Consider the following 16,016-nt stretch of genomic DNA (forward strand, 5'->3'; position numbering starts at 1 on the left):
GTTATGTGCATAGAGATCCCAGGTTCCTGCTTAGCCTCAGGAGTTAAACAAATTGTTAACCCAGATGTCAGCACTCTGAAGCCTGTAAGCTCCTGTCCCCTCACTTCCTTCCTAGTCCAAGGCTTCAATAAGGGAGCCTTGAACCAGGCACCGTTGATAAGTATACACCGTCTGCTGACTTTCTCAGCCTATCCATAGCTTCCCTTTCACAGATCAGAAATTAAAAAGGTACTTCTGATACGGTTATGGTACCCAGAGTGGTTCTCCCCCCCCGCCCCCCCCAGTGTTTCTCTTTTCCGTGTCTCTTTCTTTTTCTCCATTTGTCTGTTGCTAAACCATGCTGAACGGTTTTGTTTTTTTCTACAGGTGGATTACCTGTCAGTTTTTTTTATTTTATGTATTTATTTATTTTTAAACCCTAGAAATTTCAAAATACATAGGCTTAAAATTTAGCATTTTAATGTTGCTTCTTTTTGGTACACAGTCCAAACTTGCGTAAGTGTACAGAGCACAAGATGGCAAATGTCCCTTTTCAGTGCACAGTACAAGTTCAAACAGAAATTGCTGGGCTGCAATTCATCCTTACATTGCTGCTATAAATGCTTATTCATAGATTGAATTAAATATCCGTTTGGCTTGGTGGTTTTGCCCTTCAAATTGGCCACTTTAGTAATACTCAGATTTTTTTGATGTACACATAACACTTTTTTAAACGTGTAAATTGCTTAACCTTTCTAAATGTTTATAAATGTTGTATGTTACTCACTAAAACGTAACCGTATTATTAACTGGAATTTGGTGGAATGACAAAATTGTTCCTTTTGTGTTTGTGTGCTTTTTTCATCCATCGTAAAAACATGAATGACCACCATGTTAAATACATATTCTTTTCAAAGAAACAAACATACTGATAGATGGCAATAGTGATATGTGAATGAATGATTGCAATACTTAACTGTCTGCTTTCATGTTTGTTTTAGCCTCCCCAGCACAGCAAGTACAAGACTTATATGTGTCGAGATATGAAACAGAGGGGAGGTTGCCCCCGTGGGGCAAGTTGCACCTTTGCTCATTCTCAGGAGGAGTTGGAAAAGTAAGTGGATTATTTGGGGCAAGTGTGCTGCCCTTTATTCTTCTAAAAAATGTTTTTCGATAACACACTTTTAATTAGTGAAAAATGTGCTTGTGGCAAGTGCACTGTTGTATTATTGTAGTCATTCCATATGGATTCTCACACGTAAGGTGCGATAGTGACCCAAAGCGCAGCCATCCGTAACTCTAAGGCATTCCGTAGTACAGTTTGCGTCATGCACTTGATACAATCCCTGGCTTTCTATGCACTAGAAGTTCAATATATAACATACATGTTTTGGAAAAGTTCCAGACGTAGAGTCAGCAGGAGAATGTTTTTGGTTTCCATGGCATTTGTTCCAATTTTAGAAACCACCACATTTACGCTTTCTCTGTAACGCCTGCTGATGGTTGAAACATCAGGCTTTCTATAGTGGGTTTACCTTTTTACACTTGAAGGTATGTGTGTTGTAACCTGGTTTTATTGATTTATACAGTTACAACTAGAAACAAAATCTGTTTTGTAGTCCATTTTTGGTTATTTCTCTTTTCATGTTTATACAAGTTTGTGTAAATAATTTTTCTTTTATGTGACTGATGAGCCCTTAAGGGATTTATAAGTTCCCACTGATAAATCGTGGCAAACACTTTTCGATTTGCTTTTTTGATTAAACAGATCTCTATTTTGTAGGTTTCGTAAAATGAACAAACGGTTGGTTCCTAGGCGGCCCCTGAGTGCCTCTCTTGGTCAGCTGAACGAAGTGGGGCTTCCTTCTGGGACAATACACTCAGACGAGGGGCCAATGGACCTACCGACCCGGAAGCAAACTGGCCTTCCCAATGGCATTGTGACTGGAGGCTCCGTGACACAGCTCATCTCCAGGGGAACAGACTCTGGCTTTGAGTCAGTACTGAAGCCAGGAAAATTGGATCACCTAAGCAACAGTGCACCAGGTTCCCCTCCAGAGTTGTATGTATCTAGCTAATTTTTTGAGAATTGTTTCTTTGATTTGTTGACAATACCCATAAAATTGTGTGACCAGCTGGAACATGCAACCAACCCCTCCTCATTAAGAAAGTAGTTTATTTCGAAGCAGCATTATAATCTTTTCTTCTGCTTCATATTATGGCCATTGAAGTCACCCCAGATGTTAGGGAAAAAAAGAAAGTTGGGTAGCTCTGCTCTTACATTAACATGGTACCCCAGACAATGCCTTGACCATATTTGATAAATCAATGTTTAGAGTGTGCATACACAACTTTTAGCACTGTTCATACCAAATGAACCGATAGATTACATTGCATGCAGTTAACTTTTATTTACACACATTACAGAAATTTGGCTTCTTGTTGTAATCGTTGGATAATCAAGACCTGTTTTGTTTTTCTTAATCTGCTCCAGATTGGATTCTGTTCCGAAAACTCCCATTGCTACCTTACCTGGCAATTCCCACCAACAACCTCCTCGTGTTTCTGGAGATATGCAACAACTGCCTGTGTCTAAACAGTACCAGATGGTGCCACGGAGCTCCCAAATCTATGCTCCTCCACAGACTGATATACTATACCAAGATCCTCGTGGAAGTGGCCCCCCATTTGAAGCTACCTACCCTCAAAGTAATTAATCTCATTTTCTATTTATAACGTCCTTTTTCATTACTGTGTTACATGACTCTTAGTGGAGCAGCAATGCAGATCTATTATGAGGTCTAATTAATTCGGTTTCAGCAGTCATTGAAGCACCATTTCTATATGCACTCTTTTATCTCCCTTTACCTGCACCTTGCTGATTAAGTTCATGTGTGAAACTGCACATTGTCCTACATCAATACATTTGGAGGTGTAGAGAAGGAACGGGTAGGAGGCTGTGCCAGAAGGCGCAGTGACAGTAGTGAAAGAGAAGGTCTGTCTATGTGTTGGTTGAACCTGAATGAAAAGTGTCTGCAGTGTGTGCATGGCAAACTATCTAACCGTTGCTGTAGCAAGCTTCACCACCCAAAATGCCATTGAAGCTCTTTGAGCTTGACCTGAGGGTCCTGAGAATATTCTTTACTGTGTGATTGTTTCTATTGATGCACTAACACTTATATGGGCACCTTTCCCTGATGTCCCCAGATGCAGGACATCAGGGAACAAGCCTGGGAGATTTGACAGAACCCTTGATTTGGGGCTTTTGGAAAGTATACTGATCAGCCACAGCATTAAAACCACCAGCCTACTATGGTGTATGTCCCCCTTGTGCTGCCAAAACAGCTGTGATGCGTCAAGGCAGGGACTCCACAAGACCTCTGAATGTGTCCTGTAGTATCTAGCACCATGACGTGAGCAGCAGATCTTTTAAGTTCTGCTAGATGCGAGTTGGGCCCTTCATGGTTTTGGCGTTTTGTTCCAGCACATCCCACAGTTGCTCAACTGCATGACCCATGATTATGATGCTTTTTTACTGGCTGTCCTTCCTTTCAACACTTTGTGTATGTACTAATAACTGCAGGCTGGATACACCCCACAAGACTGGCCGTTTTGGAAATGCTCTGACCCATCGTCTATCTATCACTATGTGGCTCTTGTCAAAGTCACCCAGGTCTTTTCGCTTGCCCATTTTTTCTGTTAGTGGTTTTAAAGGACCACTATAGGCACCCAGACCACTTCAGCTTAATGAAGTGGTCTGGGTGCCAGGTCCAGCTAGGATTAACCCTTTCTTCTATAAACATAGCAGTTTCAGAGAAACGGCTATGTTTACACTAGGGTAATCCAGCCTCTAGTGGCTGTCTCATTGTTTTTTGTTTTTGTTTTTTACTTTTCATTTATTCTATGTCTGGAGGACGGGAGGCAGGGGGAGTGCAGTACCCTAAACATTTACTGTTACATCTATACTTTATTAATGTTGAATACACTCTTATAAAATGTATCTTCAAGCTTAGAAGTTAAATTCTGCCTTAAAAGTTACTTCCCAGTGTTGAGTGGAAATTTAAAGCCCTCTAACAACAATTTTATGTTTTAATCCACATCATATATGTAGAGTAATTAAAACAAAACACTCTGGCACATCAACTCCTGTTCTAAATAAGTTATTCCACATTTGAAACCAATGCTGTAATGCTATATTTTCAGAAAACAGTGTGTGGTGGTTTGATTAAAGGAGGCATTTTAATCATGAGTTAATAGTATGTTTTTTTGTTTTTCATTTTTCTTTTTCTCACCTCTGAGTTTGATTTATTTCAGATGTCTATTACCCAACTCAGTCAGTTTCACGTTTCATCAGACCTCCATCTTCTGCCTCAGAGCCAGCCCAAACCTATTTGGATCATTATGCCCCCTACTTACCGGACAGGGTGGTCAGTACCCAATATGGCACTCCTACCCAGCAGTATCCTCCCATGAGTCAGCCAATGTACCCTCCACACTACGATGGGCGTCGAGTTTATCCTTCTAATGCCCAGTCTTATCAAAGAGAGGAACTGGTGCGTGCAAGTCCAGGGCCACCTACTGCCGTGTCTCCATATGTGCCAGAAACCAGAGAGAGATACCAGTCTGTAGAAGGCTACTATCCAGTATCTCCACACCCACAAATAAGACCATCATATCATAGGGTATGTTTTTCCACAGTACTTTGGGGAATCTCCGTTTAGAGCTGGAAAGTGTGCTGTAAATGTTCTGTTAATGTGAGCTAATTTTGCAAAAGTTTTTATTAAAATCTGTAATTCTATTGCATTTTCTTAAGGGGATAGACACAAACGTATTAGTATGTTTGACCTTGGTAGGAAGTGCCACTTTCCTTCGCCCTGCTTACCAGGATGGAAGTGCCACTTTCCTTCGCCCTGCTTACCAGGATGGAAGTGCCACTTTCCTTCGCCCTGCTTACCAGGATGGAAGTGCCACTTTCCTTCGCCCTGCTTACCAGGATGGAAGTGCCACTTTCCTTCGCCCTGCTTACCAGGATTCCTGGCCCACTCATGTCTCTAGTTATGACTAATCCTAATGTGTTCATTTTTCATAAAGACAGGTTATGGAAATTGACTAGTTTAATAGGTGTTTGTCTGCATTACATTTTTCAGCCATTGAATGTTATTGTTGATACACGAATCTTCTTGGTGATGCAAGATGTATGCAACAAGCTGTGCTTTAGAAATTTCCATGTTATCTTCACAGTTGCAACTTTGGACCAGGCCACAGCACTTTGGAAAATTTACCCACCCGAGAAAAATCATTAAAAACCCACCATGTTTTGTATTTATATCAGGATGTTTTTTTTAATTATGTAAACCTCAAATAACATGTTTTATAATACTTTAGTATTTAAAAAAATGCAGAAATGAGACCTAACCAACCTATACATTTTAAATTTCAGGAGCACTATAACTTGCCTCCTCAGCACCCATCTCAGCCTCATCCTAGCCTGGACGACCTTCACCGCCGTCGTAGGGAGATCATGGCTCAACTAGAGGAAAGGAAAGTGATCTCTCCTCCACCATTTGCACCATCACCTACACTTTCTCATCCCTTCCATTCAGATGAGGTAAATTGACTCCAGTTTGTGCTAAGAGAACTGCATGGAACAGACTAGCATGGCAGATAAGGAATCATGATTAGACGTCCTAAACAGAAAAGAGAGTATAATCTTTATCTCCATAATGTTAAAAATAATAATTAATTGATTCAGCCCTCCGCTGTGTGCTTTTTAACATTTATTTGGAAAGAGTGGGAGATCCTTTTTTGCATTTTCTCGTATTGCAAACAACTTTTGTTTTATCACATGCTTCTAATTAGCATATTTATTTTATTCCTTGGATCTGCAAATCATATCTTAATTTGTGTAGTTTTGCTCTCAAAACCATGTGTAGCATTTATCTCCTTGGTTCATTTGATCTTAATGGTTCATGGAAAAAAACACCCATGTGAGAAACACGAATGCTGTGTGTTCATCTTAAACTTGTTTGTAACATGTTATGAATGTTCCCAATATTATCTTTGTGGCTGGCTGTTAATGTGTGACATGCTGCATGAACAAACTGAGACTGCTGCTAATTGGCCACAATTTGTGAATGCCAACAAAATCAATTTGCATCCTTTGTTAAAAATGAAATTCAGGTTTGTTGTTTTCCTATTTTCTTAGTACCTTGATGAGGACCTGAAAGTATCTGGAAAGTACAAAGGAAATGACTATAGCCAGTACTCTCCCTGGTCTTGTGACACCATCGGCTCCTATATTGGAACCAAAGACGCCAAACCCAAAGACGTTTCGGCAGGAGGCAGCATGGAAGTAGCAGTAAGTGGAAATAGAAGTCAGAGGGTGGTACTTTTCTCTATTCATTGTTAGTCCTTTGTGGCCAAAATAATGTCTGTTTGAATAAAATATTTATAATCTTTGATGCTGATGGTTGTTCGCTACACCTACTATTGTTTTATGTTTCTGATATTATCAGTAGCCAAACCTTTAGATTTGCATGTATTTCTCATGCAGACTCTTTGTGGTCCCACATGTTTTTAAAATGCATCCTCCTCTGCTAAATTTAACTTGTGGTTCAGGAATCCATTTTTAAGAGTAGCACAGGCCAGCTCAGATGATGATTATTGGTAAACAGTGTCCAGGTAGAATAGATTAACCTCCACTTATTTAAAGGAACTCTAAGCAACAAAACATGAGCTTAATAAAGTGGTTTTGTAGTATGGATCATGCTCAATTATCTGCCATTTATGAATCAACTCACTTCATCTCCCCTGGCTGTGACTCACATGTCTTCCCTACACAACTCCTGAAAAAAAGCTACATTTTTAAAACATTCTTTTATTATACAGTGTGTTTTCATTTAGAATGTCTTACCTCCTGCTTTAATTGCATGCTAGAAGCGACAGCGGCCTCATGTGTGTGATTTAAGTTTAATGGACAGAACAGGAGATAAAAACTTCTAATGTTAATAACCCTGCGCTGTAAAAATAAAACTTTTTTTAATGGAGATTGTTAGTCAATGCCAGGGTAGGTATGGCTAGGGCTGCAGACACAAGTAATGTAACTCCTAAATGTCAGAGAATTGAACAGGGGCATGATATATACACTAAAACTGCTTCATTAAGGTAAAGTTGTTTTATTGTTTAGAGCAGGGGAAGGCAACCTTTGGCACTACTGATGTTATGGACTACATCTCTCATAATACTCTTGCAGCCATAATGCTGGTAAAGCATCAGGGGAGATGTAGTCCACAGGATCTGGAGTGCCTACCCCTGGCTTAGAGTATACCTTTAATTTGTATTTCTTTTATTTGTTCCCTTTCCTGTAGTAAATTACACCCAAACATCAGTAGGTCCCTGCAAGGCAAGGTTTGTGATATTGTGTTTGTTGTGACTTCTTAATATAACTAAAATAAAGAATATGCATTTTATTCTGACTGAATTTACCTTATATAGAAATTATAAAGCAATCCAGGAACCAGGTTTCCTCAAATTACATAAGAATGACAATTGGTACATAATGGTCAAAAGGGTGCCTGAATCTTAGTATGAACCATGTCCTCTGGTAAATCAATACTGTTTTGCATTGTCTGGTTTCTGTGTGTGTCTTTTCTACATATCTGATATGTATCCTCTTACCCATAACTCCGAAATCATCATTAAAGGAACACTATAGGTAAACAAACATGTATTCCTGATACTTTAGTGTTACAATCACTAAATAGTCCCCATAAATATTGTATTGTCTTTGGATGACCTAATCAGAAGCGATGATCTCAGCCAATCACAATGCTTTACCATAGGAAAGCATTGTGATTGGCTGATATTGTCAATTCTGGTGGATGATCTCAGCCAAGGAGGCAGGAATGGGGGTAGAACAAAACACCGCCCTGGCCAATCTTAATCTCCTCCTAGAAATGCATTGAATCAATGCATCTATATGAGGACTGTTTAGTGTCTCCATGCAGATGGTGGAGACATTGCATGTGCAGCACTGTCCCAGGAAGCACCTCTAGTGTGGTCACTGGAGGTGTCCCTAGGCTGCAATGCAAACACTGCATTTTCTCTGGAAACACAGTGTTTACTGCAAAAAGCCTGCAGGGGTATGGATACACACCAGCACAACTACATTAAGTTATTATTGCCATTTATATAGCGCCAACAGATTCCGTAGCGCTTTACAATATAATGAGAGGGGGGATGTAACTATAAATAGGACAATTACAAGAAAACTTACAGGAACAATAGGTTGAAGAGGACCCTGCTCAAATGAGCTTACAGTCTATATTAGGTGGGGTATAAGACACGTTATGACAGGAAATATCAGTCAAATAAGGTGGGAGTGAAGCAGAGCTGGATGAGAGAGTAGAGTGCTGCCCTATAGGAGAGAGCAAGAGACAGGTATGTGAGGTAGGTTACTCTGGGAGGACATAAGCTTTCTTAACCCCTTAAGGACCAAACTTCTGGAATAAAAGGGAATCATGATATTTGACACATGTCATGTGTCCTTAAGGGGTTAAAGAGATGGGTTTTAAGGCACTTCTTAAACGATTGAAGACTAGGGGAGAGTCTGATGGGAGTAGGCAGGCTATTCCATTGGAAAAGTTGTAGTTGTTCTGGTGACTATAGTATCCCATTAAGAAATATAGTACAATTTATAGAAATAATGTTTGTGTTTTACAGTGTACAATGTTTCAGACTTGGTAATTATAATTCATAATTATTTAAGAACGCAAAGGTTCCAAAGATTAGTTTTCAGTACGTTCAGTATTTTAGTTTCTGATTTTGATGTATTTGATGTTGGCATTATTGTAGCGTGTTTTTATTAAAACATACTTTAGTTTTTTGCCATGTGGTTTTCAATAAGCACTGAGCATGGTCTCACACCAAGTACACTTAGCCTTTTATATGTATTTCAAAGAAAATGGAGTATTGCGTGAAAATAAGTAATTTCATTATTTTATTCAACAGTGTAATTTCCAGAGACGTGATCGTTCAGTTAAGTAAACTGTCACTTTTTTTTTTTTTTGCAGAATGTTGAAAGCAAAGCCCTAAGGGACCAGCGAATTGAGCTACAACGCAGAGCAACCGAAGCGGGGGAGGACGATCTCATACCCTTTGGTGACCGACCCACAGTGTCTCGCTTTGGTGCCATTTCCCGCACCACTAAGACCATGTATCAGACACCAGGACCCATGCAGCCAACACTGGCCTCCCAAGGTGCTGCTGCCAAATCCAGCATCTCTGGTGTGTTTACAATACTATATAGAAGGGAGAAGTAATACTTCATGCAAAACTAGCTAATTTCCTTCACTTTTTTAATATATTTAATTCCTTTTTCTTTATGCTAGTACGCTAATAGTGAGTGACATCCGTTAATGTTTTCTCATGTTACTAGCAAAATATGCCTAATAAACTCTTTTGTAACCACTTCCCCCTTAACATTTATACACATGCCTTCATATTGCATTGCAAAGCATATCTAGCTTATAGAATCCCCTTATCTTTCTCTTCATCCTATCGCACAGAAACTCCTATTTAGTGCTCAATCAAACTGGTAAATGGACCCCACCTCACTTCTGCACATTTTAAAGTTATCAAATTAATGGTTAGGATTACTTGTGAATGAAGTTCTGTAGTTTTTTTTTGTTTTGTTTTTTGTATTTAATTTGAGTACCTTCTTTGATTATTATTTATTTATTTATTTTTATCTTTCCAGAATACAGTTTATATAGTAATCCCAGCAGTTTGGGATCTCCTCAGTACCCACACCATCAAAACATTTCTTCTCAGGGACATTTGAGTGAGAGGTAAGAACCACGTAAAAATGAAACTTGAACCAATCCCTTGTTTATTCTTGTGGCCCTTTGCGTTCCTAGCCACTATTTTATTTATTTTATTTATTTTTGTGCTATATATATTTTGCAGATGATGTACATATTGTTTTTAAACTTTAAAATTGTTTCTCAATGTATAATTTCTGTTTCTATCCCTAATGTTTTACATCACACATATGTGTGGGATTGTTTTGTTTTATATTTTTTATATCATTTTTTTTTTTTTTTTTTTTTAAGCGGTGCTTTTTCGGTTTTCTTTAAAAAAAAAAAAAAAAATACATTTTTTAAAACATGGCTATCACCACACCTAGTTCACAAATATTTACTCTGGAAATGCATTTAAAAAGAGTTTTCGGTTTTAAGGCTTTTATAGTAGTAGACAGCCACTAGATGCGCTTCCATAAAATAGCTGAGTAAAATCAGATGGTCTCAGAGAGCACAGTATTTTGGTGAGATAATCGACCAAAATTTTGCTCTTGATGTCTTATCACCACGTGTAAAGTGATCCTGAGTGGATTGTGATGCAGTATATCAAAAATTGGAATGCTTCGTATCCTTGCAGAGAAAGAATGTCCAAACCTTCACCTACATCTGAGAGAGAACAGCTAAGGATGGAACTTCAGCAGCTGAACCAGCAAATAAGCCAGCATACACAGATGCGTGGCATTGATGTATGTGTATTTTTTATGTTTGATTTGTACTTTTTAAAATTATTTTGTGTGTATTTGTATGTTCTTTATGTGCTTATGTACATTTTGAAAAGGTTTGCTGTAGTCTAAGTTTTCATGCCATTGAATTACTTCTAATTCACGTGTCTGCAAGAGTCTCATTCACGCGTTTCTCTCATTCGTCATAATAGAAGCAAAATATAAAATTTAGATAATACCTGAATGATCTGTAATTGTGCCTCAGTTGGGATTAGTCAGGATGTGCATGCTGTTGCAGGATCACTGGTTGCTGGCACACTTATTCTCTGTACCACCACAGCAAAATAAACCCTTTTATAGATTCTACTAGCTATGTGGAGCCATCTAGTGTCCCTTACATTGATTTAAAAAAAAAAAAAAAAGCTTTCCACTGCCTTATGCAGTGGCTTGCTGTCAGTGACAGGAGCAGCCTATTTTCTTTGTGACATAAGTATGGAGGCTCCCTGGCAAGGAAAAAAAAGAATTGGCATGTCTGTCAACAAGTACCTGCTCTGCCTCACCTGGCCCTTAAATCATGTGTTACATTCTTATATGTATAGACTGCGGGTAACCGCTTGCTGCTGCAGAGAGAGACATCTTCACTTGGCAGTCCACAGCAGCCGCCCCCTCCACCTCCAGCCAAGTGGTCCTCCAGTATGTTGTCCAGTGAACAGCTGAGCCGTGAGCTTCATCAAGTAGAGCGTGAGATTGGGAAGAGGACCCTTGAGCTTAGCTTGGTAGGTGCAAACAAAATGTTTGAACGAATGTAGTGTGCCCTGTTGCTAGTCCATTTGATTTTATTTTCAGTTGTTATATTCTGCTGAATGTGAAACTGACTGCAGATATGGTAGCTAATGCCTCGTTTCCACTGAGCGGATCGGTTCGGTTCGGTTTGGTACTGTTCGCTATTTTGAGTGTTTCCATTATGAAAGTGGTCCATACAAGCGAACCGTACCGATCCATTCAGGGTCCTGCTTCAAATGTAGGGCCATAAGAAATGGAACGGTTTGGTTAGGGCAGAGCTACTATGCAATCCATTGAATGGTGGGCAGGAAGAGCATTTTTTCTAAACCCCGCATGGCCCTGAAAGGTCCGACTTGCAGTGGAAACGCTCACCAGAATGGACTGGTCCATTTTAAACCTTCCAAACTGTACCGATCCGCTCAGTGGAAACGGCATAAGTGATATAATAAGTTGACTTTTTTTTTTTTTTACAGTTGTTTTGAAAGTATTAAAATCAAAGTGAAATGTTTTTTTAGAGGGTTTTGCTGCAATGGGAACATATATTTGACCTATAGCTGCTTACTTTTTGTATCCTTTGGCGGTGGGTTAGAATTAAAGGAACACTCCAAGCGCCATAACCACTTCTGCCTGATGTAGTCCGTATGATGCCAGAAGTGCCATGGAGCTGTTCCAGTTTAATTTGTCAAACTTTTTTCCACAAGTTACCTGAATCCCACTGCCCCTTCCACTGGATTCTCCTTGCAGTGGAAACCGATTGGTTCCCCTGAGCTAATCAGGGCCATGCTCATTGGCTGAGAGAGCAGGCCGGTATCGGCTATGCATAGCAGCAGAGAGACATCAAGCTTCTCTATCAGAAGACCTGATTTGTTCCAAAACAGTTTGACAAATTACTCTGGAGCTGCATCAGAGCACATTGGGCACTATAGATACAACAGTGGCTGTTTTTTAAAAATGTTTCTTTAGTAAAGCCCATTAAAACTACAAATTGGGCCTTTTTTTATTATCCCTAATGAATTAGGTTAGTATGTTACATTTGATTAGGAAAGTGTTAATCAGCAAAGTAGTTGAAACGTGAAGCTAATTGGTGTCTACGTCCTAATTTGCTGATCTGTTTGCACTATAAACGATTGGACTTTTATTCACCTATATCACATTGTTTCCACTAGAAAACCAACAATCAGCCTTGTTACATTGACAATTAGTCTGATTAGACAATTATTGAGTACATTTTCTATTTCCCCTTGCCTGTTTCATATCCCTGTAAACATCAGTCTTTTGCACAGATTTATTTATTTATTATGGCCAGGGTGAATTTATAACTAAACAAGTCTGCAGCTAGGAGCTTCCCTTTTCTTGTCTATTCACTGCTGCTATTTTCCATTAGATAGCTAGGTATATACACCTAATTATATATACACAAGTATGGTAAGACATGTTCTCTGTCTGTTTTCAAAGGAGAGTCATTCTCTGGGTATGAAAAACAAACAGGATGCCATCAAAGTGGAGAATGGGCAGCTGGAGCAACAAGCCAAGGTTCTGCCGCATGACCTCCCGCTGACATTCAGGTAGTTTTAGGACACAAATAAAGCCTAAGTCATTGATGCACAGTACAGGTATTGAGATGTGTCACCAAATATTTTATTATCTTTTTAACTATTTATTAAAAAAAAAAAAAAAAAATAGGATTACGTTCTGTAAAATACAGGGTGATTAAAACCGTAACTATTTGAAGGGTTGCTCGAAGCATCATGGCCACTTCAGTGATTGGAAGTGGTCATGGTGCTTGGGTTTATATGTGCAGCATTTTAGTTTAAACAATGCATCTACAGAGATATTAAATGTTTTTGTTGGAGGCGTAACACCACCTCTGGCAATGTCATCATCAAATCCAAAGTGAGAAGTCTGTGCTAGTTAATGTCAATTTTGTGCATATTCTGTCATTCATTGGCTGAGAGAGCTTGGTTGACGCTCTCAGCCCATGAATGGATGGTGGGATCGACATCCATCACCATGTGTCTGCGGGACCCAGGTAAGAGGGTGTAAACCATCGCAAAGCAATTTGCCCCTTTACCGTGGAATGGTGCTAGCAAGCTGTAGTGGTTATGCTGCTTGGAGTAACCCTTCAAGATGAGGCATGTTGATTATTGATGCAATTAATATAGTTTAGGTTAAAAATATAGATTACGGATTCAAATAGATTACGAATTCAGTGGTTTGTTTATATCAGCAGAGACCCTTTTAGAGTTTTTTGGGAGGGAAGGGATGGTTTTTGCAGGACCCAAACTGTAGAACTTTTCATTGCTAGAATGACTGCATAAAATAACTTGATCATTTTGCAATGGTTTTATCTCAAACCTATTATAGGGTTGCTTCAACCAAAATAACCAGTGTGTCATGTGACTCTCCCTCTCTTAAAATAATAATTTAAAAAAAAAAGAGCGAGAAAGAAAGAAATGGAATAAAAGAAAAAACATTTATCCTGGCTCAGCCCAGTCCTCCTCCGGCATTGTCATTCTCCCTCACTGGCGATGGTAGTCAGGGAAAATGGACTGGGGGGTAAAGGAGGCACACTGTTTGTCATATGTCACCAGCGTGCTGACAACACGCCAAATAGAATTCACATTATCCATCCCAGGCTTTATCTCTTTATGTGCAGCATTTCTCAGTGAAACACTGCACAAACAAACTCCAAGCAGCATGCCCACTTCAAATCACTGAAGTAGTCATGGTGCTTGGAGTAACGTAAAATCTTAAGTTTTTGAATTATGACTTCATCTCCATCACACATCTTCTAGGACCTCTCTTCCTGGATCTCAACTGATTTTAATAAAAGCTTATCTACTGGTAAATAGCAAGGGTATAATCTGTCCTAAAGAGAAATTCTAGAAAGCTGCCTCTGGAAATACTGAGTAGAAAAGCTAATTCATTATTTATTTTCCAACCAAAAAGAAAATACAAATTGACTTTTTACAATATGGATGGAGATTATGTGTAAAGAGCGTTTTTGAATGATTGTTCTAAAAGTGGGGATATCAACAAGAAACGTTTTTCTTTTAGAATATGGGTTTTAGTTGTCACTGTCGTTTCATATTCATTGTTTAACTGCAACTTTTCTCTAGTTTAATTACAAAGCAGAGAAGCAAATAGTTAAGAAAAAAGTGTTTCCCTATTTACTATATTGTTTTTCATGTTTTTTTTTTTTTTCCCTCTCCTCTTCTTCTTCTCTTCTTTTTTTCTTTCAGCAATGAGGTGCCAAATGGATCAGGTCTGGCCCAGGACATCACCTTAATGTCTAACAAGACTGCTTCACTGAATCTTTCAGAAGATCCTCAGTCTGGAGGGGACAAGAATGATCCCCTTAGAACTGGAGTCAACTCTACTGCTGCTCCATAAACAGCGAGGGCTTTTTACCCACATACTTGACCCTTTAAAAAAAAAAAACGTTTATTTGAAGGTGTTTTTGTTTAGTGGGAAGCAGACAAAAAAGTGTAAGAGCGTCTTTGTCTTTAATTATTATTATTATTATTATTATTATTTTTGAACAGCCCTTTTTGTTTTTCTGGAGAGAGAACTGAGCAGTTAAGGGTTGTCAACAGTTGGTGGCTAGTTTAGTGTTCTAACTTCATATGACCCGTTTTGGGGGTCAGTTATGGGAGAGATCTGTGACTCTTGCCTTCCTGTTCCCTCTCCTGAAGCATGATCGACTACATATATGATGTGCATTGAAAACACCACTAGTAAGAACAAGCTCTGCACATATTTTCACATTAACACATTTTTTTAATAAAAAGAAAAAAAAATTATACGGAATACAAAATATATATAAAAAGACACAGATGAAAATTAGCAGTATCTGCAAGCAATTCAAGATTAGTTGTTTTTGTTCTGTGAATGAACTTAATTTTAATACCTTTTGATGCCTTGGATGCAAGGCTTTAAAGACAAAAAAGGAAGATATTATATATATATACTCTGTTTGATTAATTGTACGATCTTATTGCTGTAGATTACATTTATTTTTTCTTGTTTTATTAGGATGGTATTACATAGCCAGGTCAGCATTGGCTGCATCCCATTCTCAGCCATGGGCACAACTGCGTGGATGACGGGAGATTTTAACTTCCTGTCCAAACGGTTTCACCTTACGCATTCTGTCATATTTTATGACAGTCCTCTGCTTGTAGCATTGCCCAGTTCAAGGATTCAATATGGGGTTGTAGATAAAACCCTCAATTCATCTTAGAAATGCCATCTTAAAAATAACAAACCTGCATTTTGCATCCAATTCTTATCCTTACTATTTTATTATAGTGATATGTCAAAGAAATGGCTTTATTTTTGTTTTGCCAAGCTTAATATCCTGTTGATACATAGAAAGGTGCAAGATGTGCATAATCATGTAGTGACATCAGGACAGATTCCAAGCAAAAAAAATAAAATAAATAAATCATTGGTAAATATTTAACTCTGTGTTAAATGAAAACACTAATTTGGAAATTTCATAGTTCTCCATGTATCTTGGGTTCCAGGGTCACTTTGACATCAGTAAGACTGATCCTCTCTTATATATTTCTGCAAGGCAGAGAACTGGCTATGTAATATCGTCCCACATCGTTATGGTGGGGTAAAAGCGAGAATTAATTACTTTTTGTTCTTGTATTTTCTTAGTGTTTTTCGTTGTTTATAATTTTTTCCCCTTCTCTCCGATTTTTCTTAATCTTTAACTCCTGCT

At 38.6% G+C, this 16,016-nt stretch overlaps 1 protein-coding gene across 4 annotated transcripts in view; it reads left to right on the top strand.

Annotated features, from left to right (window-relative positions):
* RC3H1 (ring finger and CCCH-type domains 1) overlaps positions 1 to 15,550 on the top strand; it is a 64,565-nt gene extending 49,015 nt beyond the window's left edge. For 3 of the 4 annotated variants that reach the window (XM_063428196.1, XM_063428199.1, XM_063428198.1), the window contains exons 9-20: positions 981 to 1,093; positions 1,763 to 2,041; positions 2,474 to 2,688; positions 4,294 to 4,661; positions 5,420 to 5,587; positions 6,185 to 6,337; positions 9,051 to 9,264; positions 9,737 to 9,827; positions 10,417 to 10,525; positions 11,101 to 11,277; positions 12,740 to 12,849; positions 14,527 to 15,550. In XM_063428196.1, coding sequence (XP_063284266.1) covers positions 981 to 1,093; positions 1,763 to 2,041; positions 2,474 to 2,688; positions 4,294 to 4,661; positions 5,420 to 5,587; positions 6,185 to 6,337; positions 9,051 to 9,264; positions 9,737 to 9,827; positions 10,417 to 10,525; positions 11,101 to 11,277; positions 12,740 to 12,849; positions 14,527 to 14,677 — 2,148 coding nt within the window. In that variant the 3' untranslated portion in view covers positions 14,678 to 15,550. The remainder of the gene's footprint in view (positions 1 to 980; positions 1,094 to 1,762; positions 2,042 to 2,473; positions 2,689 to 4,293; positions 4,662 to 5,419; positions 5,588 to 6,184; positions 6,338 to 9,050; positions 9,265 to 9,736; positions 9,828 to 10,416; positions 10,526 to 11,100; positions 11,278 to 12,739; positions 12,850 to 14,526) is intronic. The other variant, XM_063428200.1, reaches the window with a different exon arrangement.
* The last annotated feature ends 466 nt before the right edge of the window (positions 15,551 to 16,016 follow it).

Source organism: Pelobates fuscus, chromosome 7, assembly GCF_036172605.1.
Source record: "Pelobates fuscus isolate aPelFus1 chromosome 7, aPelFus1.pri, whole genome shotgun sequence".
In the NCBI taxonomy this organism is placed as follows: domain Eukaryota; kingdom Metazoa; phylum Chordata; class Amphibia; order Anura; family Pelobatidae; genus Pelobates; species Pelobates fuscus.